This window comes from Coturnix japonica, chromosome 11 (assembly GCF_054131305.1).
Source record: "Coturnix japonica strain WE chromosome 11, WE-NBRP24, whole genome shotgun sequence".
Lineage (NCBI taxonomy): Eukaryota > Metazoa > Chordata > Aves > Galliformes > Phasianidae > Coturnix > Coturnix japonica.
In genome coordinates, this window is record NC_140673.1 from 6,744,547 (window position 1) to 6,767,197 (window position 22,651).

Here is a 22,651-nt window from a genome sequence, read left to right on the forward strand (position 1 = left end):
ACCTCTGTGTTTGTTGGGAGCTTTTGGTGGGGATTACTGGAGTGCTTAAAAGATTTTGATTATACTCATATGGTACTGTTAAGTTCCTGTCTTTATTGGCTGTCAAAAAGCTGTAGAGTGAGTCTTAGGGAGCTCACAGATACTGTGCATGTCCTCCTGAGGCTGTAAATCTCAGAGGTAGACAGGGAATGAGTGTTTTATTTCCTGCTTAGCTCAATTTGTGAAGCCGTTGGGGAAGTGGGGCACAAAGAGTGACAAGAAAGTAAAACAAAGAGGGGAAGAAAAGGTGTTTCTGATAGCTTTGTTACACACGTTTGTTAATCTGTAGCCTGGAGTAACAGCAAGTAGGGAAATCTCAAGGTTGTTGCTTCATCGAAATGTTGGGGGCCATCTCCCATGGAGATCTGAAGCACTGTACAACGCTGTGATTCTCTGTTCCTTCTGCCAAAACGTACTGCAGAATGCTTTAATCTTAATTTGTTGGCAATAGGATGTTTTAGTAAACAGAGCTGAGCCCAGTGGAATGTTTTGTGCTGCTTGCAAAGAGCAGGCTGGAGACTGGGCTTCCATAGCAGCCACCTTGTCATCTTTAATTTCTTACTCTGACAACAGTAGCATATAGGCAGCATGTATAACTTTTCCAGGACTCCCATGAGAGAGACACTAAGGGAGATGTGTACTAGTCTGACACCAGTGCTGTTTTTGCTTCTTCTGCTTAGTTTATCCTGCTTTAGTGACAGACTTCAGAGGGAGGTGGGCTGGCATTCTTGCCCTTCTATACACTTGCCTTGAGGATGCTACACCTGCTTGTTCCACTGGAGTTCTGTTATCAGTTTTGTTCTAATCTTACACCTTCTGAATACACATTGTCTCAAGTTTTATATCTGGGCATTTTCTGGATTGTACCACGGGAGACCCAGATCTGGATTTTAAACACCCCTTCCTTGTCTCTTGTTAACCAGATGCAAATGCAATGGCCATGCGAGTGAGTGCATAAGGAACGAGCTTGGGAAGCTGGTCTGCAACTGCAAGCACAACACCTTTGGGGATGACTGTGAGAAGTGCCTTCCCTTCTTCAATGACCGGCCGTGGAGGAGAGCAACAGCAGAAAGTGCCAACGAATGCTTGCGTACGTGTGCCCGCACCCGGCACAGAGAGTGCTTGAGGGTTTGCTCCCTTGGCTGTTGGACGTGGCCTGGTTTTAAGTCTCTGCCTCTATCCAGTAGACTGCTTGTAGGATTTGTGCTCCCAAGTTGGAGGTGCTTCAGATCCCTCTTAATGCCATTGTGGAAGTATCTCAGGTTTCTGAGAGCATGACATGTTTGCTGGAGATTCTGGTGTTATCTAAACTCATATTTGCCTGCGTTTTCAGAGGAAGGAGACCCATGCCTTCCTTAGAGGCAGGCCTAAAACTGGGATGACCCAATGCTGTGTTTTATCTGGCATTGCGTCCTGCAAGTTCTCTGATGAAGCGTAGGGTTGTAGATGGGCTGTTACTGCTGTTGTGTCAGCAGAGGCATTCAGATTCTCCTGGGGGATCTGCCTGCATAACATGCTCTCAAAATGGGCTCAGATTCCTGTCTCTGAGTATATGCTGATGGGAAAATAGAGCAGAGTCCTTTTCCTTGTACTGCTCTGAGCACATCCAGATCTTTTGAGGAATGTTGCCTTGGATTTGTCATCCCTGTCCTGCAGAAGCTTTCTGCTATGTCCCTGGGAAGGAGCATTGTGCTTCTGGATAGGGATGGGAGCAATCTTTAGGCAACACCTTTACCACAAAACCTACCAGCTTGTACTAGTGGAAAAAAAAAATATATTTAGTTTCTGGAGTCTAATTGCCCTTCAGAAAGTTCATTTAGTATCCCCTGATTTCCTCTTGGATTCGGATAACTGGTTTTTAGTTTCTTCTAGACTTATTTCATCCAGTTTCAAGACTGTTGCAACAGTTCTGGGCTGCAAATGGAAATGTCTGGGACTGAATGCCAATTTATTTTTCTTAGTTTAGTGTTGCAGCTCCTGGTAGTTTACTTTATGGGGAAGCTTTTTCAGACAGAAAAGCTTTCTTCCTGTCTGACCTCGGTGTGCACTGATGGTTCCCAGCTGGCTGCTGGAGACCTGTGGCTTTCCTTGACAGGATGCTGAAGCCTGACCCTCCTGCAGAGGGAATTTGGGCTCTGCCTGCTCCCGGGAAGAAGCCCTTCTCACAGCAGGATGTCAGCTTGTGCTCTGATCTTCCATGTGTGTTTGTGTGACTGGGGTCGGTGGTGCTGTGTGGGATGGGAGGGCACTGTGTGGGCTGGAAGTCACCACTTGGCTCATGAGGGGCCATGCTGGTGGTCACTGGGTGCACCATGTCACCAGGATTGCTTCCTTCCCTTGGGGGATGTAGGGAAATAAGTGGCAGCAGGTCTCGGGATGACTGAAGGTTCCCTCTCCAGCTTGAATACTCAGCTTTGCACACTAGGTTTTGTGACTGGCAGGGTTGGGTTATCCACACAGCTGACATCCCTGTGGTTTTTTGCAGCTTGTGATTGCAATGGGAGGGCACAGGAGTGCTACTTTGATCCTGAGCTGTACCGCTCCACCGGCCACGGCGGGCACTGCACGGGCTGCCGGGACAACACTGATGGTGCCCACTGTGAGAGGTGCAGGGACAGCTTCTACCGCCTTGGGAGCGAGGAGGGCTGCCTGCCCTGCAGCTGCAACCCTGTGGGTAAGTGTAATGGTGGTGCAGCTGATGACAAGCCAAGAAGTGAAAAGACTTTTTCATTGTTCTTAATTTCAGCCCTTGTAGGAGATGCTTACTGGGTTGTGTTAGGGTTAAAATTATCCTTGGATCTAACTGGGCTTGGAGTGGCAGGAGCAGATAGTCCAGCATCTCCTCCTTCAAATGTGCTCTAAAATAGTTGTCTTTTATTTCTTTTCCACCACTGTGTATGTGTTGCCCTGGACACACCCAGCACTAAAGCACTCATTTAAATTCTTAATAAACAAGATTACGCGAGTGGATATTTTAGGAAGTTCTTTGGACCAAAGAATGGTAGTGAATATTAGCAGCATCAGTTTCTCCTACCGAGTATCTAAGCACTATAAATACAAACCGGCGCAACCTTAAACACAAAAGGGGGTGAAAAGAAACAAAGTCAAGTCAAAACATGTCGTTAGACTCCTTTTTAAAAGAAGAATGGAAAAAATGCTGGCAGGAGAACAAATCTTGTAGTCAAGGGAACCACCTGACCTGTATGGCTTGGTCTTGTAATTCCAGCAGCCCCACAGCAAATATGGGTGAAGGAAACAAAAGGGTAACAGATAGTAAGATATGATGTGAGGTTCCAAAATAGAGTAGCTGGAAAAAGTAATTGCTTGCAACATGCCCTAAAAGCAGCCAGCAAGAGGGCTGGCAGGGCATGTCTGCTAGCTAATTTGGTCAGAGTCGTACAGTTCTGAAGCGTTGACCAAGAAAGGCCTCTTTCTTCCTCCCTCTGCTCTCCCTGGTTCTCATGCTCAACCTTATTTTAAGATGTGTCTGTGCTGAGGGTTGGTGTCAGTGGATGGAAGCGGCGGTGATGTGACTTCTCAGGTATTTTAGGACAGATTTCAGGGTCCCTTATAACTTAGGCATCAGCTTTGTGTCTCACAACGTGCTGTCATGCAGTGCATATCTGGACTACCATACACGACTATTTTTTTACCTGAGCACTGTTTTTATCTTAGCATTCATTTGTGGGATTGCAAAGGAGCCCCATAGGAGTATACTGTGCATGGTATATGGTGAAGGTTTTGTGCGTTCTTCTCCCCTGCCCGACTTAATCGTCTCATGACTTTTCACTTTGCTATAATCGTCTAACATGGACTGAAGTGGAAAGAAAAGTATTTATCTATTTTAGTATGGTTTTTCCCTAGTTGTTAACTCTTAAAGTGCTGACAGCTTTTGGCCTTCTGGCTGCAGCAATGCCTGGGGAAGAGGATTTAATCCACAATAATTGCAGATTAAAGAAACCTGTGCTGCTGTTTCTGCAAGTGCCCTTCTGGGGACATTTGGGTCATAGACTCATAGAATGGTTTGGGTTAGAAGGGACTTTAAAGGTCATATAGTTCCAGCCCCTGCTATAGGCAGGGACACCTCCCATCAGACCAGGCTGCTCAAAGCAACATGGATGGACGTAGATGTGTCAAGGTAGTACTGAGAGCAAGGAATATGGAAGAGAATGCAATTAAAAGTTTTGAAGAATTATATAAAAATAACGGTTGGAAAAAATACTTTGAGCTGAACATGTTTGTTTTTCTTTTTGCAAAACATAATAATCTGTCTCCAGGCCTGTATTTCTTTGTATTCCTTGCATGCTCCCTACAGCTGGGTGAACCTCACACAGGTGTGGTAAGGCCCCTGTCCCTTGTTTCCCCAGGCTCCCTCAGCACACAGTGTGATAGTTATGGCCAGTGCAGCTGCAAGCCCGGCGTCATGGGAGAGAAATGTGACCGCTGCCAGCCAGGCTTCCACTCCCTCTCTGAGGCTGGGTGCAGGTAAGGGGAGCTGCTCTTCAAAAGGGAATGGATACACCTTTTTTAAGCTATGCATGATTTTAATTAATTATCCTCTCTCATGGCTCTCTCAGGCCCTGTTCTTGCAACCCTGCTGGTAGCACAGGTGAATGCAACATGGAAACAGGACGGTGTGCTTGCAAAGAGAATGTTGAGGGCTTCCACTGTGAGAGGTGAGTTCTCTTCCTGTGGCTTTGTTTCAAGAATGAGAAATATTTGAGCAATGGCCTGGATTAAGCAACGGGGAAATGAATTCTTTTTCCTTTGCATCTTCAGATGCAAACCTGGGTTTTTCCATCTGGATCCTTCAAATCCAAGAGGCTGTACCCCCTGCTTCTGTTTTGGACACTCTTCGGTTTGCACCAACGCTGTTGGCTACAGCACGTACAGCATCACCTCCAGCTTTCAGTTTGGTAAAATGAGCCTTTCTTTGTGTCTCAGGTTGGGTTGTAGATGACAGTGGGACGAGTGCTGCTCCCTGCTCCCTCCTTTGTGAGATAGCAAACTTTGGGTGCAATCCCTAGTTGCCTTTTATGGGAAGCACAGAGCTGCAAAAGTCAATGAGAGCTTCCCCATCTTCAAGTTGTTTGCTCTGCTGGGGTAGAAAGAATTCATGGCTTTGCCCTCAGGCACCCAGTGTGTGCAGTTGTAAGTGGGTACTGCAAATGTAAAACTTCATACCTCAAAAGGGAGGTGCTAGAGAAGGGGAGGCATTTTCTCCATTGCAGAATTGAACTGGGAGCTTGATGGAGAGGATTATAATTGCTTCAGGTTTGTCATACAGTCTGTTTCCTGCTTTCCTGCCTATGAATGTTTTCATTCTGCATAGTCTAAAAAGAACATCTTTTCTGATTAAAATTCCCATGGAGAACGGCTCTTACAAAGGCTGAAACTTGCATAAAGTCGTTGCTGACTGCAGGTTTCCTGGTCTTTTCCTGTGGTCTTCAGAAATCAAGATGTTAAACAAGTATTTTCTGTTGTAGTGCTCAAAGTTCAGAAGGCTTAAGTCAGCGCTCTGGATAAACTGTATGTTTTGCACAGTACCAGCATGTAGAATAGAGATGTGTTGCTTATGAGCAGTTTGCAGTATGACATTGTGTGTAGAGCTGCTCCTTTGAATGATGACTGTTGCATGTTTGGCTTTCAGGAGAGGACGAGTGGCATGCTGAGCAACGTGACGGCTCCCAAGTCCCACTGCAGTGGAGTTCAGAGACCCAGGACATCTCTGTCATCTCAGACAGCTACTTCCCCATCTATTTTGTTGCACCACGTAGGTCACTGCAGAAAATCTCACTTCTTGACTCCCTGTGGTCTCTCTGTTCTCTGTCTCTTGACCATAAGGATTTCTTCCCATTCCAGGCAAGTTCTTGGGCAACCAAGTTTTGAGCTACGGTCAGAACCTGACCTTTTCCTTCCGTGTGGACAGACGGGACACGCGTCTCTCTGCAGAAGACCTGGTGCTGGAAGGGGCTGGGCTTCGTGTGTCAGTGCCTCTCATTGCCCAGGGCAACTCATACCCTAGTGAGAGCCCACTGACCTACACCTTCAGGTGAGGGGGGGCCCAGCCCAGTGGGAGCCAAGAGAGCAGGTGGAACCAAGACTGCCACACACCCTTCCCTCTGAGCTCCTGGGAAAACAAACAGCAGTAATTTTAGCTCACAAGAGCGGTCTTATCAGGTTAATTTGAAGCTGGCTGTTCAGCAGTGTTGCTTAAGTGTATGCAGAGTATGTGGCAATTGCATACCTTGGTTGGAGGTGGTGCTTTAAAAGGGCACAGCTCTTAGCATCTGAAAGCTTTGCAAATGGAGCGTGTCCCTTCTCCCTAGGCTCCATGAGGCTGCCGATTACCCGTGGAGACCTGCTCTTTCTGCATTTGACTTCCAGAAGCTTCTCCACAATTTGACTGCCATCAAGATCCGTGGAACATACAGCGAGAGAAGTAAGTCACTGAGCAGTGTGTAACAAGAAAGAGGAGCAGACCTCTTTGTTTGGTGCTCTCATTGCTTGTAGGGCTTGGTCATGAGTAGCTGTGGCAGGTTATTTGGCAGAGTCACACAATTACTTTCTGCCTGGCCTTCCTGTGTAGCAGCTTCTGCTGGGGCTTCTGGGGAGGAGATGGAGAAGAAACATGCTGTGCTGCCTTTGAGAATCTCAGAGTTGAGTGCTTGCCACTGCTGATCCCCCTCTGTGGAGCAGATGTGGTTCTTCATTCCTGTTCTGCATGCAGTGCTTTCCAAATTAATAGGAAGGCGCAATGCAGAGTCTTGACAGATACGATAGCAGAGATGTGGGGAGATACAAATCTGTCTTTGTGATGGGCATAGATCAGGCTATCCCCTGGGCAGCTGTTCATAGTGCAGTGGTGACTGTGTCTTCTTCTCCCTGCTCCGAGGTGCTGGCCATCTGGATGATGTTACCATCACCAGCGCTGTCCCAGGGGCCGGCGTGCCCGCGGCGTGGGTGGAGAGCTGCTCCTGTCCAGCAGGCTACGAGGGGCAGTTCTGTGAGCGCTGCTCCCCTGGGTACCGTCGAGAGACCCCTGGACTGGGGCCCTACAGCCCCTGCGTGCCTTGCACCTGCAATGGACACAGCGAGACCTGTGATCCTGAAACGGGTAAGCAGTAATAGGGAGCAAAGGGCTGTTATTTTTGTGTTGACTGAAGAAGGAAAAAAAAAAACCCACTTGCCTTCCCGTTCCAGGTGTGTGTGACTGCAGGGATAACACGGCGGGCTCTCACTGTGAGAAGTGCAGTGATGGGTACTACGGAGATGCAACAGCGGGCACAGCCTTGGACTGCCAGCCCTGCCCGTGCCCCAGCGGCTCCAGCTGTGCTGTTGTTCCCCGCACGAAGGAGGTTGTGTGCACCAGCTGCCAGACAGGCACCACGGGTGAGCCCCTGCCACAAGGGCACTTTTCCCACCCTGTATTCCTGGCGTTGGCCCCCAGCAGTTCTGCTGCTCTGACCCACAGCAAACTGCTGCGTCTCCTCATTTAAATGCAACATGTTTGTCTCTTCCTCCAGCCCTGCTTCCCCACGTGATGCTCAGGGCTGAAGGACTCTTGTTCTTTGTGCCCTTCTCTCAAGAACAAAAGGGAAAGGGATGTTTACATCTGTGCAAATCTTAACATTTCTGTGCTATGCATGTGTGCCCTGCTGGCTTCTAGTACGGATCTGGCACAGGGGCCCAAGGCCATGGATGGGGCTCTGGACAGCCTGAGTGGATTGGAGGCAACCAGCCCGTGGCAGGGACCATTGCTGGACCTTTGGGACCTCTTCCAACCTAAGCCATTCTGTCATCTGATAAGTGCATAGCATTGGGCTGAAACTTTGATAGCACTAAAAGAGTCAGGAAGATGGGTCAGACTGAAACAGAATTAGAAAGTGCACCTCCAGAGGCACTGTGGGATGCTCACAGAGGCCAGTGTCCTCCCTAGAAAGAGCTGGAAGGTTGCAGTGGCATGTAGACACCAATCAGAACGTGCAAGGCCAAACATACTCAGCAGTTTTGAAAAGAAATGCATGAACAGGTGCTGAGGTTTTTCCTTAATGACAAACCGGAAAGCCTGAGTGCGTACTTGAGTTGTGAAGTGGGGACTTTTGTTCTGTCTGCCAACAACAAATAAGACTTAAGATGGTTGGCAGCTTCCACTCTTCTCTGTTGGTTTTTTTTTTTGTTTGGTATGAAAGAGTCCAAAGTCCAGAGTACCTGTAAATGCTTTAAATGCTTGGGAAAGCCCCTGCTCAAGCCCAGAGGCACACCAGGAGCAGCCCCTGGGGGTTCCCATGGATGCCATCACTTCGTGAACCAATATGGAGTTCTGAGGATGGAGTTCCTTGCAGCTCAGGTTTCCATGCAAGATCATCCTTTATTGTAGCTAACACGACCACCTGAGAGTTTTTCCCACTTCTCGTGTTTCTGAATGTGTTTGTAATGAGGGAAAGGTGAGGGAAAAGATGGTTTGTGTGTACAGAACTGCTTGAGGAATAACTTGGGACTGGCAGGGAAGTTGAGCTGGCAGCGAACTTTGGAAGCTGCCGGGCTGCATGCTTTGTGGGCTGCCTGCTGAGGCTCAGCAGATCTCACTGTCTGTGGCTTCCCGGAGCAGGGGTGCCCCACTGAACTCCACCCACTCCAACTCTTAAATACAGCAAATTACAGCAGATATGGATTGCTTGAGGGGTAACATGTGCTTCTGTCCCTCTGCAGGCAAGAGGTGTGAGCTGTGTGATGATGCCTATTTTGGAGACCCACTGGGTGAAAACGGGGCCGTGAGGCCGTGTCGCTTGTGCCAGTGCAATGACAACATTGATCCCAATGCTGTGGGCAACTGCAACCGGCAGACAGGAGAGTGCCTCAAGTGCATCTACAACACGGCCGGCTTCTACTGTGACCGCTGCAAGGATGGCTTCTTTGGGAACCCCTTGGCCCCCAACCCTGCTGACAAGTGCAGGGGTATGAGCATTTCCTCTCATGTTTAAAGCTGCTTTGGTCCCTGAGAATGACCTTGGGGTGATGTTTCCCATTTGTGTCCTTTTTGCAGCTTGTCACTGTAATCCCTACGGCACCGTGAATCAGCAGACGAGCTGCAACCAAGTGACGGGGCAATGTGAGTGCCTCTCCCATGTCACCGAGAGGGACTGCAGTGCCTGTGAGCCTGGCTTCTTCAACCTCCAGAGCGGCCGAGGCTGTGAGAGGTAATGTTCAGCCCATGCTGGGGCAGCGGGCCCAGAATTGGGTTTGCCATCAGCAAAGGTTGGATTGCAGTGCTTGTTGCCTGTGCCTCTTGTTCCTTGTTGGCATTGCTGAAGATGGGGAGGAGCAGGAGTTAAGGAGCAGCTCCAAGGGCTGAAGAAAAATCTTGACTTATAAATAGCTTTATAAATAGCCCTAAATCAGAGTTTTAAATAGAAAAGTGTCACGTGGCTGTGTGACCGTTGGTAACTGGGGCTCATGGATTCCTTTTTTAGTGCAGCCACCAAGTGACCTTGCATGGTTCAGAGGCTGGGTGCCTTGTCCCAGCAAGAAAAGTCACTGCCTTGTCATGGAGGCTTCCAGCAGTGCTCAGAGGGCTCCTTCAGAGGCACATCAGCCATACTTCCTGCCCCTTGTTACCAGCTGATGTATGGTTCTCTCCCCCAGGTGTGACTGCCACGCACTGGGCTCCACCAACGGCCAATGTGACATATGGACGGGGCAGTGCGAGTGTCAGCCCGGCGTCACTGGCCAGCGCTGCGACCGCTGCGAGGCCAACCACTTTGGGTTTGGCCCTGAGGGCTGCAAACGTGAGTGTGGGTGCTCTGTGGCCTCAGTGGACAGGTCCAGTGTTAAGGAGCAGCATGATTGAAAAAGAGAATGGTCCAGACTTTCCTTATGGTATTCTTAGAATCACTAAGGTTGGCAAAGACCTCTCAGGTCTCAAAATCCAGGTCCCCCAGTCCAGCTCTAGCCCATCCCCAACCACTGACCACATCCCTCAGAGCCACATCTCCATGGTTCTTGAGCATCTCCAGGGATGGTGACCCCACCACCCCCCCAGGCAGCCTGTGCTAATGCCTCACCACTCCCTGAGAGTGGAAATTGTTCCTAATATCCAACCTGAACCTTCCCTTGGCACAACTTAAGGCTTCGCCGTGCCTTGCTGTTCATGGCAGCACTCTGATGAGAACAGGGCTCTGCAGTGGGTCAGTGGGTCCTCTACTGCTTTGGCAGGAAACGGGCTGCAGTTTTAGGGTGTCTGTGTGTCCCCTTTGCTCTGACCAAGGTTTAACTTCCCCACAGCGTGTGACTGTGACCTGGAGGGCTCACGTGCCCTTCAGTGCCGTGAGGATGGTCGCTGCGAGTGCAAGGAGGGCTTTGTGGGGAGCCGCTGCGACCAGTGCGAGGAGAACTACTTCTACAACAGGTCATGGCCGGGCTGCCAGGAGTGCCCTGCGTGTTACAGATTAGTGAAAGATAAGGTAAGGCCACTGACTGTGGTTTCTGGGGTTGGTGCTTTGTGCCATACCTGCTTGCCCTGGTGCAGTGTCAGAGTGACAGAAAGCAGAAAGGTGTGCTGCTGCTGTGCCTGTGATGCAGCTGCGCTCTGCCCTTTTTACACAGGTGGCAGAGCAACGAGAGAGGCTACGGGAGCTGGAAAACCTTATAGCAAACCTGGGCACAGGAGAAGAAACTGTCACTGATCAAGCCTTTGAGGAGAGGTTGAAGCAGGCAGAAAGGGATGTTATGGAGCTGCTCCGAGAAGCACAGAACAGCAAAGGTGAGCTGAGCAGATCAGATGTGGGCTAGTGTGAAATGTGCTTGGTTGTTCTTGTTCCCTTAGGATGCAGAGCTTTTTACTTCAAGCCTTCAGTATGCACCAGGGCAAAGAGCTATTTTATGCATTATTATGGGAACAGTAAAGGCTGTGACTTTGTCCCCGATGTTCTTTTATTTTAAAGCAGAAGGACGCTCAATAGGTTTGTGTTTCTGCAGCTTTCACCACTAGCAAATGCAGCCTGTGTTGCTCACAGGTTTATTTGGATGCCTTGGGCCAGAGCGTCTCTTGTTGGGATATCATCAGTGATTAGAACAAATGCCTCAAAATCCTACTGGCAAACACTATTAGCCCACCATAAAATGCATAATGCATTGCTGCTGTGGTGGCCTGTAGCTGTTTTTCCTGTTAAACTGTGCTTCCAAAGCATTCTTGTACTGCCACCTCTTCTATAGGATGGCTATGAGCAGGGCATTAAGAAGTGTGACAGTGGATTTTGCTTAGGGCTTTTTTAAACACATTGAGTTAATGCATGCTCCGGAAGAGGGCAACTTGAAGGAGACTTGACTTTGCACTAGAAGTGTTCCCACGGGAGTTTGCTCACTGACTTGAGACCACTTAGGAATAATCTCTTGGCAAAGCTTGCAAAAGCTGGTACCAATCTGACGCTGCATGTCACGTGTTTGGAATGATTTCTGCTGATGTGAATGGTTTCTGAAACTCTGCAGTTCTAGGTAGTGTTATTTCCTGCTTAGCATCTGTGCCTAGATGACGGTAGTCTTGTGTGCAGTGTGTGAGAGTGTATATTATGGTAAGGTTAGGGCATGGATTGGCATTTGTGGTGTTACTTCTTCACTTAAGAAATGGTTATGGGGCGTTACCCGGCAGTCGAGACTTTAGAGAGCTCATAGTTTGTTTGTGTTGAAGAACTGAGGCTGGATCATCTGTCCTGCCTGCTTTCATCATCCCTCTGGGGTGGGTAGCAGTCAGGGTGGGTTTGCTGCTCTGCACATCTTCAGCTGTTCTGTCTGGGACAGATTCTGGCTCAGGGGAAAGCCACCATTGCCCAAAGAGGATCACATACAGCCCAGCTATTCCTCCATCTCTGCTCATGTTGTAGTAATAAAGGTAAATGGAATCAGCAAAGAAGATGTTATGTACCTTTAGAAGAGCAGCTCGGTTGCCTTTCTTTAATCAATGATAGAGGTGGAACAAGATTCTGAGTATAAAATCTCCCATTAGAGCCAGTTCAAGCACCAAGCAGGACTATCTTAGTAGTAGTTAATGATGATGACTTTGATCTCAAGCCAGCTGACTTATGAAACAGCTTTGTTAAGTCCCCTTTCAATGGAGGATTAACCTGCCAATGTGTTGCCTGCAATGGTGTGCTGCTGCTCCAGCTTTTCTTCCTGCTTTAATTAATTTTGCTTCCCTTTTATATTGCGTCTTTCAGACGTAGATCAGGGTCTCATGGATCGTCTCAGAGACATCAACAGCACGCTGACAAGTCAGCTCAGCAGGCTGAGGAACATCCAGAATACGGTGCAGGAGACGGAGAACCTGGCAGAGCAAGCGAGGGTCCGGGTGGAGGATACAGAGGACCTGATTACAATGGCTTCTGATATGCTGGAGAAGGCAAAGATGGCAGCTGGCAATGTGGTGAGTGTGCTGTGCAGATATATGGGGCGGGGAGAAGGCAGAGCCCTTCCTTGCTGGGCTGTCTGGCTGGGTTTCTCTGCTTTTTCTCACTGCTGTAGCAAATTTGCTGTGGTAATGGCTTCTCTTTACCAAATAACATGGAAAATATATTAAGGAATATGCAAATTCTCTTTCATAAATGGCATCTTTGCCCCTGCTGAAGGAAAAACAGTTTGAAAACCCCTGAACGTACACCAAAATGTTTGCTTTTAAGGGAAAACTGATGGTGGAAACGGCAGTGGCTTAAGAAAAAATACAGAGGTCAGAAGGAGGGTTAGACCCATCTAAAAGCATTTAGATCATGGCAATAAATATTTAAAGCGTTGATGAATAAAAGATGAAAATAGAGTATTATTTTTCCCTCTTTTTATTTATTTATTTTTCTTTTTTTTTCCAGTCCATTTCACCCCCTGATTCAAGTGGTGACCCCAACAACATGACTCTGTTGGCAGAAGAGGCGCGCCGGCTGGCTGAGAGGTAGGCTGTGCTGCACCTCCTACCTGCCCACATGTGAGCCCCCCAGAAGGAGGAAAACAGAGCTGGTTTGCTTGATGTGAAACCCTCTTCCTTGGGCTGCTTAAGAGATTGCTCAGTACCCTTTTTGCATGCCTGTGTGTCAGGACAAATGCTGGGTATGTGCTGTAGGCCCTCAAGCAGCATCTTCCACTGCATTTACACCTGTGCAAATGTGGGTGAGGGAGGAAAATCTTGGAGCTGAGGACAGAAACTGCTGCTTGGCAGTTCTAATGGCATCATTTTCCTTCTGTGATCTTGTCCAGGCACAAAAAAGAAGCTGATGAGATCGTTCGCATTGCCAAGGCAGCCAACGATACTTCCACAGAAGCATATCAGCTGCTGCTGAAGACTCTGGCTGGGGAAAACCAAACGGCACGTGACATCGATGAGCTCAACCAGAAGTGAGTCAGGAACAGAAAATCGGGTCCATTTCCTTGGCTTTGGAGCAGTTCTTACCATTGGATGGCTTTGTACCATTTTGTGCTGTTGGGTTCACTTAGTGTTCTAGCCTCTCTGCTCTCAATAAGTTCAATTCAACAAAAAGAAATGGCAGAGTGACAGGATTCTGTTTGTTTTTTTGTTAGATATGCCCAAGCAAGAAACATTTCTCGAGATCTAGAGAGACAGGCCAACAAGGTGCTTGAGGAGGCAGAGGAAGCTGGGAATAAGGCCCTCCAGATCTACGCTAATCTCACCAATCTGCCCACTGTGGACACCACGGGGCTGGAGGTACGTGATGTGCACGGCTTTCTAAAGAGGGCAGCCATTAAAGCACTGTGCAAGGTGGCTGATATACACTGTATGCTCTCTTCTAATGGTATTCTGCTTTAGATCCGTCTAGATAGCATCCAGATATCTGTGTTTTGGTTGTTATGTAGGAGACTTGCAAGCAGGAAACTACAAATATAGATCCCCCATTTCTGCCAGGTTCTGCAGGACCAAAACACAGTGAAACGGTGCTTATCATACCTCATCTTGAACTGAAAAGTGCAAAAAATCTGATTCCTGTCAAGTTTGCAGAGCTCTTCCCTCTCCACTCACCATGGAAGTGTAGTTTCTTTTAGCACAAAACTATTTGCACCTTGTCCTCCCTGTGGGGTATTTGGAATTTTGAAGAAGTTGCAGCTCTGTGAAAGATGGAAACTTGTCATGGCTTCTGCCTGCTTTATCATTAGAAACCATGCTGTGTTTTGTCACCTGTTTAGAAATTCTTTAATGTTCAGGAAACCTGCTTGTGTTTCTGATGTCTGCATGCAGAGTGAAGCAAATAAGATCAAGAAGGAAGCAGAGGAGTTAGATCAGTTAATAGCAAGGAAACTGAAGGACTATGAAGACTTGAGGGAAGACATGAAAGGAAAGGAGCTGGAAGTCAAGAACCTCTTGGAGAAAGGGAAGACAGAGCAGCAGGTCAGTTCTGTTTGATGCAGGCAAAACAACCCAAAGGGAAACAAGTAACTGGTAAGACGCAAGAGATTTGGCCTCAGTCAAATCCTAGTGGTGTTTTTTATGTGTGCAGATATTGAGGAATGATCCTGGAAAGGAAAACCAAAAGGCTGCTAAAAGAGGAATGGCATTGAGGCTGTGTTGGGGAGTTGGTATCTTTGCTGGGTGTGCTGTCTTGTTTGTATTCAGGACAGTGTTCAAAAGTACCTGAATTTACGTGGTTTCATAGCACATATTGCCACTCACATGGGGACAAATGCTGCTCTATATTTGCTTTAGTGTTTTTTGTGGGGTGATGCTTTTTGATAGGCTTGCACAGTCATCCATCAGAGGATAAGAGTATGCTGATAGGTGTCATGTCTCTGCAGACTGCAGACCAGCTCCTGGCTCGAGCAGATGCAGCAAAAGCCCTGGCTGAGGAAGCTGCTCGAAAGGGCAATGGCACCCTGCAGGAGGCCAACACCATTCTCAGCAACCTGAAAGGTAAAGAACTTGTGTGGGGAACCATGCAGCTCCCGTCAGGTCACACTGCAGGAGATCATCTTGGTTAAATGGTCTGTGCTGCTGCCAGTACTTGTGTTGGAGGATTCTTCTGGCTTTCTTAAAGGAAGAACAGTGCTAGGTTGGAATTGAGAGTTTCTGGTTTGATGCTGAGTTTCAGTTTTAGGAGAAAAGCAGTGCTGATTACACTGATGCTTATAGTTACTGCTAATCAGTGCTGCACAGAGCCAAGGCCGTTTGCAGCAAAGGGCTCAGGGAGCTGGGAGGGAACAGAGTGAGGACAGCGGACTTAACTGGCCAAAGGGATATTCCATACCGTATGACATTGTGTGGAAGGGATTGGAAGGGCATTTTGCTCTCATCTTGAGGGCTAGCTGGGCTGTTCTTCCCCCAAATTTCAAGGAGGCAGAGGCAGGGCGGTGCGGTCAGAGAAGTGTTGCAAGGCTTTTCCAGAGCAGGCAGTGAGTACCTCTTTTTCCCTGTCTCAGATTTCGATAAGCGAGTGAATGACAACAAGACAGCAGCTGAGGAGGCGCTGAAGAAGATTCCTGCCATTACCCAGACCATTGCTGAAGCCAACAACAAGACCCGCCAGGCAGAGCTGGCTCTTGGCAATGCTGCTGCCGATGCCCGTGATGCCAAAACTAGAGCAGATGATGCTGAGAAAATTGCCAGCGCTGTTCAGAAGGTGAGTCCCCTGCAGTTCTGGAGCCATGTGTCCAACCACAACAGCACGTAAGCTCTGTATTGGTAAGTTCTGCACCTTCTCCAGCTGTTCTCATCCTTCTCCCCATGCTGGCTATAGAATGCCGCTGCTACCAGAGCAGAAGCAGACAAGACCTTCTCTGACGTGACGGGGCTGGCCAAAGAGGTGGATGACATGATGAAGCAACTCCAGGAGGCAGAAAAAGAGCTGAAGCGTAAACAAGAGGATGCTGATCAGGATATGATGATGGCAGGCATGGTGAGTAATGCTGACGGTGGTGGCAAAGAGGTGACTTCTCCCTGCCTCTGGAAGCTTTCCTCCCTCTGTGCTGCTGCAGCGGCCACTCTGGGTCCACTTAGAATTCTCCATCTTCCAAGTTTTAATTGCAAACGTTAACATGGGTTAACATACAGTTAACATAGGTTTGCTGCTGGACTTGGAGAGGTGGTTTTCTTAACACAGTCCTTTTAACAAACCTGACTTTGATGTGACTTTACCTGTAAAACAGATTTTGGGAATCTGCACCCTCTCCTTTGGGATAAGGAGTATTTGCAGGCCATCTTTTCCAGTGCAGTGACAGATATCTCTGCTCAGAGATCATTATCACAGAGAGAGAAGGCAGATGCATGAAAAGGAAAAGCAGTGGTTTCATTAAACCCTACACAGCTTACAATGTTCTCATGGCTTTTATCCCACAGGCCTCACAGGCAGCCCAGGAAGCAGAAGACAACGCAAGAAAAGCAAAAAACTCTGTGAACAGTTTGCTTGCTGTCATTAATGACCTTTTAGACCAACTAGGTAAGGCTATCCCTTATTTTGTCACCTAACAGGGAAGCGCTGGCAGCCAGTGTGATGTGGTGCTGTGCTGGGAATTAAATGGGTCCATTTTGTTTTCTTAGAAATTAATATGGTTTTGGCAGGTGTTCTTTTTGCTTATGGGGTTGCCTCAAAGCTCATTGTGCAGTGTTCTGTACCACTTCTCTGCAAGCTAAGGACTCAATATGAGGCACTGGAGGTGGAGCCCCTTCAGTTGTTTTTGTTTCTTACTCAGAGATGGACTGATGCAGGTCTTTGCTTTGCTCACCCAGAACATGGGATCTGCTCTGTAACCACTTGGGAACTTCAAAGGCTTTTTAATGGTCTTCACTGTTCCCTTTTGGCTTTTCAGGGCAACTGGAAACGGTGGACTTGAACAAACTGAATGAGATTGAGGGTACCCTGAGCAGTGCCAAAAACCAGATGAAAGATAGCGACCTGGACCAGAAGGTGGCTTTCCTAGAGAGAGAAGCCAGGAAGCAAGATGATGCAATACAGTCCTACAACAGGGACATTGAGGAAATCCTGAAAGACATTAGCAACCTGGAGGACATAAGGAAGACCTTGCCATCTGGCTGTTTTAACACCCCGTCCATTGAGAAACCCTAAGGGTGTGCTGGGGTTGGAGGGTATTCCCCCTGCAGATCGGTGGAGCAATTGTTTGGCTATGGAGTGCCTTAACACACGTTACCTTCTTCCAATCCCCATCTCTTTGCTGCTTGCAGCCTCTGTTCCTCTTTTCAAATCAGGATAAGTTGAAAAGGACTTTTTTTTTTTCATTTTTCTTTTTTTAAGAGAAGCAAATTAAATATCCGTCTTTGGGCATCAAAGGGGTTTTTTTTTTTTAATATAAGTTGTCTTCCTGAGCACTCTGCCTTTGCCCCTTTTTCAGACACAGTTTCCCTTTGATTAGCACAAGGATGAGAGATGCTCTGGACTCTCTATACTGTTCAGCAATAACCACGTGAGCTGTGTACAGCAAGGCAAAACTAACTCTGCTTTCTCTCCTCACTTTTTCCCCTTGACTGTAAAATCCTTGATCTGGAACTCTGTCCCCATGAAGGAAGGGGGTTGGCTACCAAACCATTACTGTAATGGCCAGTATAGCTGCACTCATTCAGATCCCTGTTCCCAATTTCTAATCCTGTGAATTTTTTTATGCCTCGTTTTGTGACATTAACTAACCAGTGGCCGATGGGAAACGTTGGTAGCCTTTTACAAACTATCCTGTGCTTCTTTCTGAAATGCTTTCTGTTGATGATGCATCGCTCTGAGAGAAACGCAGCCTCCGAGAGGAGCTTTTTGGGAAGATGAGATGCCAGGGGAGTGGTAGGTCTCACCAGTACTGGCTGGTGGAGCAGAAGTTGTGTGTGCAGTCTGCAGGCAGCTGCCTGTTGGTTGGCCCAGGCTGGGGAGTCTGGAAGTGCTGAGCTGCGTTCCTATCTAAAGGTGCTGCTGTCAGTGCCAGAGGATCTTTGTTTGAGGCTACAGATGTTCAGGTGGCACACTGACCTATTCAAGCAGTGGGAATCTTGCTGAAGAGGAGAGCTGCCATCCAGAGAGCTCTGACAGCTGGGCTGACCTCAACCTGAATGACTTCAGGTGAGGAACAGAGAGACCTCAAAGATGTCAATGAGAGGATCTTTCTCCCCATCTTCTTCCTGGAGGAGGAGGCAGGTGGCATTTTTACACTTTCCTGGTGTTGCTCTTGCCTTTTGTCTTTTAGTTTTTAACCCAGCTGACAGAGCAGCGTTTCAGGTTCCTTACGGTGCTCCCCAGGTCTGCTCCCAGCCTGGAGAACCCTCTGCAGCTCTCGGTCGGGCTCTGGCCCAGCATCCCCTCTTTCTTCCTTCAGATCAAGCATATATCTATCCTTAAACACTATGCAACTTTGTACGTTTGCGTAGCGGGGAAGAAATTATCTGACACACACTGGTGCTATTAATTATTTCAAATTTATATTTTTTTTTGTGTGTGAATGTGATATATTTTTTTTTTCCTTTTTAATCACAGTGTGAGGAAGTCTCTTGTGCGTGTGTGTGTGTGCGTGTGTAAATATCCTCAGCCATCTTTCCAGAGTGGCACAGCCTGGCCTCCTCTCTGTGCTTTCCCCCATAACCATCGCGGCACGTGCACTGCACTGCTCCTGCCCCGTTGTCCCCGCAGCACCCGGTTCAGCCCAGCTTCCCATTTGGTCCCCTGTGTGTTCTCAGCATCTGCGTTGTGTGATACTGGCAATAACCACTGTGCAGGGAGCACACCTTGCCTTGTGTCTCTGGGCAGGATGATTCCAGCATGCCCCGCATCTCCCACACCCATCTTCTTAGGGTTTCTCACCATTTAACCAAATATTGCCTTGGGGTTTCCCCACCTGTGAACATAGCTGGTCCCAGGAGGAGGGCTCCCATCCCTCCGTGTTCCTGGCTGGCTACTCTGGTCAGATGGCTGTCTCTAACCACGTCACCTCTCTGCCAAGGCTGTGAGAAGAGCAGATGCAAAGATGCGCGCATGCCCTGGCTGACCTCAGGCCTAAGGTTTCCTGCTTTCTCCTCTTGTCTTTGGTTTTGTTTTTTTTTTTTTATTATTATTATTATTTTATTATTATTTTAATTTTTTGTCGTCGTTAAGCTGTTTTTAACAGAATTCTATTTTTAAATAAAAAAAATAAGAAAAAAAAAGGTCTTTATAAGCGATCTCTTAATCACTACTGCATTACAGCCATTATTCATTGTATAAGTCCAGTTATCTCTGTACGTGATGTGATGATGAGATGGCTGCTGGTGAAGTGCTGGATGGCAGCTTGTGTCGGTCCCTCATCACTCCATTCCTGACCGTGGCCCCGCAGTATGTGCCTTCACTTCAGCTTTTTTTTGCCTTAATCTGTGGTCTCGCTGTCCCGGGGCGGTGAACAAAATGCAACACTTGCAGTTTTTATGTATAAAACAGTATTTCTTATTTATAATAAAGTCTGAATATTTGTAACCCCTTATACCTCAGGATTCTTTCAGGTATTGCTTTATTTATTCATTTATTTATTTATTGGTGGGGTTTTTGGTGGTCTGACTCCATCCCAAGTCCATCCCCCAGCTCCCACCCCGTTTTCAGGTTGACTGGCTGCAGCTTTGTTCTGAAACTGCAGTTACTGTTGTTGGATCCCCAGTCAGGATGCAGTGTTACTGCATTTACTCAGTGTTGATGAGGTGGTGTATGTGTGTATGTATAAAATATGTGAGATACAATAGCTTAAAAACCTATAGCTGGAGGTTCTCTGCTTGCTCATGACCAAGGCTCTGCTAAGAGCAACAGGTTGGCAGTGCCCATTGTGTTTGCATGGGAGGAAACCTGAGGCTGCTTCCATCTGTCCCTGGGTGGTATCTCCAATATGAGGTGCTATTTCCAATGCAGGAGGTGATGCTGAGCACTCTGGCCGTCATGACAGTCAGTAGAAGGAAGGTGGGCACCTGGGGGTCCTGCTGACTGGTGGCCTTGCCAGGTTCAATGTATTGCTGAGCTACAGAAGATTGTGATGCATCTGAACACTCCAGTCCATCCAGAGGAGTTAACGAAGGACTTCCTCCCTGGGGCAGGAGGAGCAGCCAGTACTGATGTTCAGGCAGGGAGAACATGAGGATTTCTGCTCAGTGTGGGCTGAGTTCAGCACTAAAGGTGTTAATCAGGTGAGACCTTCCTGATGGACTGAGTCTGGTGGCTTTCCTTCTCTGAGTCGCAGTCAGAGCCTGTAATCACACACTCTGGATGGGGTGATGGTCACAGGGGTGCGTGTGATGAATGGGAGAGGGCTTCCTCAGGAGGGGCCTTCCTAGGAAGTGCTGGCACCCCTTATCTCCCTGTCTGCTGTGTCTGTGTGCTGTGTCTCCTTTGGGCAGGGTGAGGCGATGCCTGCTATGCTGCCCTTTCCTTGCCCTGCCCTGCTTGCTCACTGCCACAGTTGTGAGGCTCGCAGCCAGGCTGCCCTGCAGCTGTCATCAGTGCAGGATGTGTCACCACCAGACACCCTTCCTCTAAGCCTGCACTGTAACCTGGGGGGGACGTGTAGCATGTGAGATTTGGCTTCCCTGAGCTAATTAGCAGCAATTATTTCAGGCCTTCTCCAAATAGTGTTGCTATGGGTGATGGAAGGGAAATGTTTCTTCAGGAGAAGGTAGCAGGCATCAGTTTGCTCTGCTGTGATTTGAAAACAAAGATCCTTGGAGGTGCACTTTGGATGGCACTGTGCATATATTGATGCTGTTTGCAGAGGTGGGGGATGGCAAAATGTGGATGTAACCAAAGCAAATATGCAGAAATGACTGGGGAGAGAGCTGTGTCAGTGCTTGTTTGTAGAGGTGAAGTCAGAGGTGGGGTGAAAATGGCAAGACAGGAGGAGGAATGCGGAGGGGATGGATAAGGGGAAATGGTGACTCTTGGGGGAAGGTTCCTGCTGGTGAGAGGGTTTTCTGAGGGGGAACTCGGCCAAGAATTTGGGTTCTGGAGGAGAACAGATTAAGTGCATTCCATTAAAGGGATTAACAAACCCGACAGAACTGCCAAATCAGTGGAAACACTGTGTTTTTTGTTTTGCTCCTTAAAAAAACAGCAGAGGAATCAGATAAGACAGTCTCGGTGCCAAAAGTCAACATGCCACCAGCACATCTGTGAAGCTGACTTCCTTGTTGTGAACTATATTAAGACCCAGTGTATGGGGTTAGAACGTAGCAGCCTGTTTGTAGAAGGGAGCTGAATCAGTCTGCTGAGGGAGGTACCTTTGGCAAAGGAAATCACAGAAATTTGGTGACTTCAGGCTGGTTGCACCCATGAGATTACTGCAGTGTAAGGAGGCACCTGGGGAAGCCCTGAGTCATTGCTGGGTATGTGAGCATATGGGGGCTGTGGGGCACTGTAGGAGAGAAAGGAAACTTAAGTGTTACAAGCACCAGCTCTGTTAGCTCTGGAATGAGAAGTGAATCAACATAGTTTGGGCTGAGTTTCAGTCCCTACTGTGGAAAGGTAAATGGGGTGTTGGGCTGGGGGTGAGCTTGTTGGGCTTCTTCATGTAATGCTGCTGGTGTCTGTGGACCACTGCAGTCAGACCAAGATGGTAAGTAGGAGATGTTCTGAGATGCAGCACAAAGACATGTGCCATCCATCATCCCTTGTATCTAGATGTTTGGCCGTGGGCAGGGCAGGAGGACATGGTGAGGTGGTTTCATACCAATGGCTCGCTCAGCTTCATCACACTGCTCTCTCGCTGTCCTCCTCACAGGAACAGAGGGAGAAAATGTGATGAAAAAGGGCTCAAGGGTTGAGATAAGGACAGAGATGCTGCTCTTACCAAATTGTTGCTGTGTGGGCTTCCTGTGGGCCACAACATGGGTCCCTACTATCAAGTCCTCCTGCTCTCTCTTCCTCTGCAAACAGGGTCATGTCCTTCCAAGGTGCAGGAGAGGAGTGAGGTGGAACAGTCCCTCATGTTTCACACAGCACTGTGGCTCTCCTTAAGGCCAAAATGCTGCATGGTTCTGGAGCATCCATTCCTCATTGTTTTCTAGTATAAACCCTACTGTACTGGGTTAGGCCTGTACAACCTCATATTCTATCTCAGCAGTAAGAGCAGATACATGTAGATAACAGACCTTGGTCATTCTCAGCCTCCACCCCATCTCTAGAGCTGGGGATTTCCTGAACCTGGTGCTGGTAAATCCTGATAGATCTCTTAGCACATATCCAAGTTGATCTCAGGGGCTTTTTGCACCCTCAGCATTCTCTGGCTGCAGGTCCTGCTGGTCTCTTCTCCTCACTTGCCTTCAGCCTCGGTCCTGCAGGGCTGCTTGGACAACATGGAAGGCTGCGCAGACAGTGCCTGTCCCCTCTCCCCAGGCTTCCCATGATCTCATCCCATCCCACTCTGCTCTGTGCGTGCCTAGACAGCCCCAGCCCTGTGTGCTGAGATGCCTGGTGAAGAAGCATTTCTGGGACAGAGCTGGACAGGATGGGATGGAGCTGGGCAATGGACAGCCTCACTGGCACTCATTTTGTTCCCCCAGGACGATGCCATCAGGATGCCCTCGGGGTGCTGCATCTTAAGCCCAAGTGCAGTGGGCGGGTGTGTGCCTGCCTGCTGCCCCGGGCTGGGCACTCCTTGCTCAAGGTGAGTCAGAGCCGGGCACACGTGC

The 22,651-nt window shown here is 48.3% G+C and overlaps 1 protein-coding gene across 1 annotated transcript in view; it reads left to right on the forward strand.

Moving 5' to 3' along the window:
- The window catches only part of LAMC1 (laminin subunit gamma 1), a 43,488-nt gene extending 24,021 nt beyond the window's left edge, over positions 1 to 19,467 (forward strand). The window contains exons 4-28 of the mRNA XM_015869581.3: positions 963 to 1,129; positions 2,525 to 2,713; positions 4,407 to 4,524; positions 4,617 to 4,715; positions 4,819 to 4,955; positions 5,690 to 5,812; positions 5,902 to 6,091; positions 6,369 to 6,481; positions 6,935 to 7,156; positions 7,243 to 7,431; positions 8,752 to 8,997; positions 9,086 to 9,239; positions 9,685 to 9,827; positions 10,324 to 10,502; positions 10,645 to 10,801; positions 12,252 to 12,457; positions 12,894 to 12,973; positions 13,276 to 13,413; positions 13,597 to 13,741; positions 14,270 to 14,419; positions 14,824 to 14,938; positions 15,445 to 15,644; positions 15,762 to 15,920; positions 16,361 to 16,460; positions 16,831 to 19,467. Of these exons, the coding sequence (XP_015725067.2) occupies positions 963 to 1,129; positions 2,525 to 2,713; positions 4,407 to 4,524; positions 4,617 to 4,715; positions 4,819 to 4,955; positions 5,690 to 5,812; positions 5,902 to 6,091; positions 6,369 to 6,481; positions 6,935 to 7,156; positions 7,243 to 7,431; positions 8,752 to 8,997; positions 9,086 to 9,239; positions 9,685 to 9,827; positions 10,324 to 10,502; positions 10,645 to 10,801; positions 12,252 to 12,457; positions 12,894 to 12,973; positions 13,276 to 13,413; positions 13,597 to 13,741; positions 14,270 to 14,419; positions 14,824 to 14,938; positions 15,445 to 15,644; positions 15,762 to 15,920; positions 16,361 to 16,460; positions 16,831 to 17,087 (3,976 nt within the window). The 3' untranslated portion in view covers positions 17,088 to 19,467. The remainder of the gene's footprint in view (positions 1 to 962; positions 1,130 to 2,524; positions 2,714 to 4,406; positions 4,525 to 4,616; positions 4,716 to 4,818; positions 4,956 to 5,689; positions 5,813 to 5,901; positions 6,092 to 6,368; positions 6,482 to 6,934; positions 7,157 to 7,242; positions 7,432 to 8,751; positions 8,998 to 9,085; positions 9,240 to 9,684; positions 9,828 to 10,323; positions 10,503 to 10,644; positions 10,802 to 12,251; positions 12,458 to 12,893; positions 12,974 to 13,275; positions 13,414 to 13,596; positions 13,742 to 14,269; positions 14,420 to 14,823; positions 14,939 to 15,444; positions 15,645 to 15,761; positions 15,921 to 16,360; positions 16,461 to 16,830) is intronic.
- Positions 19,468 to 22,651: the final 3,184 nt, after the last annotated feature.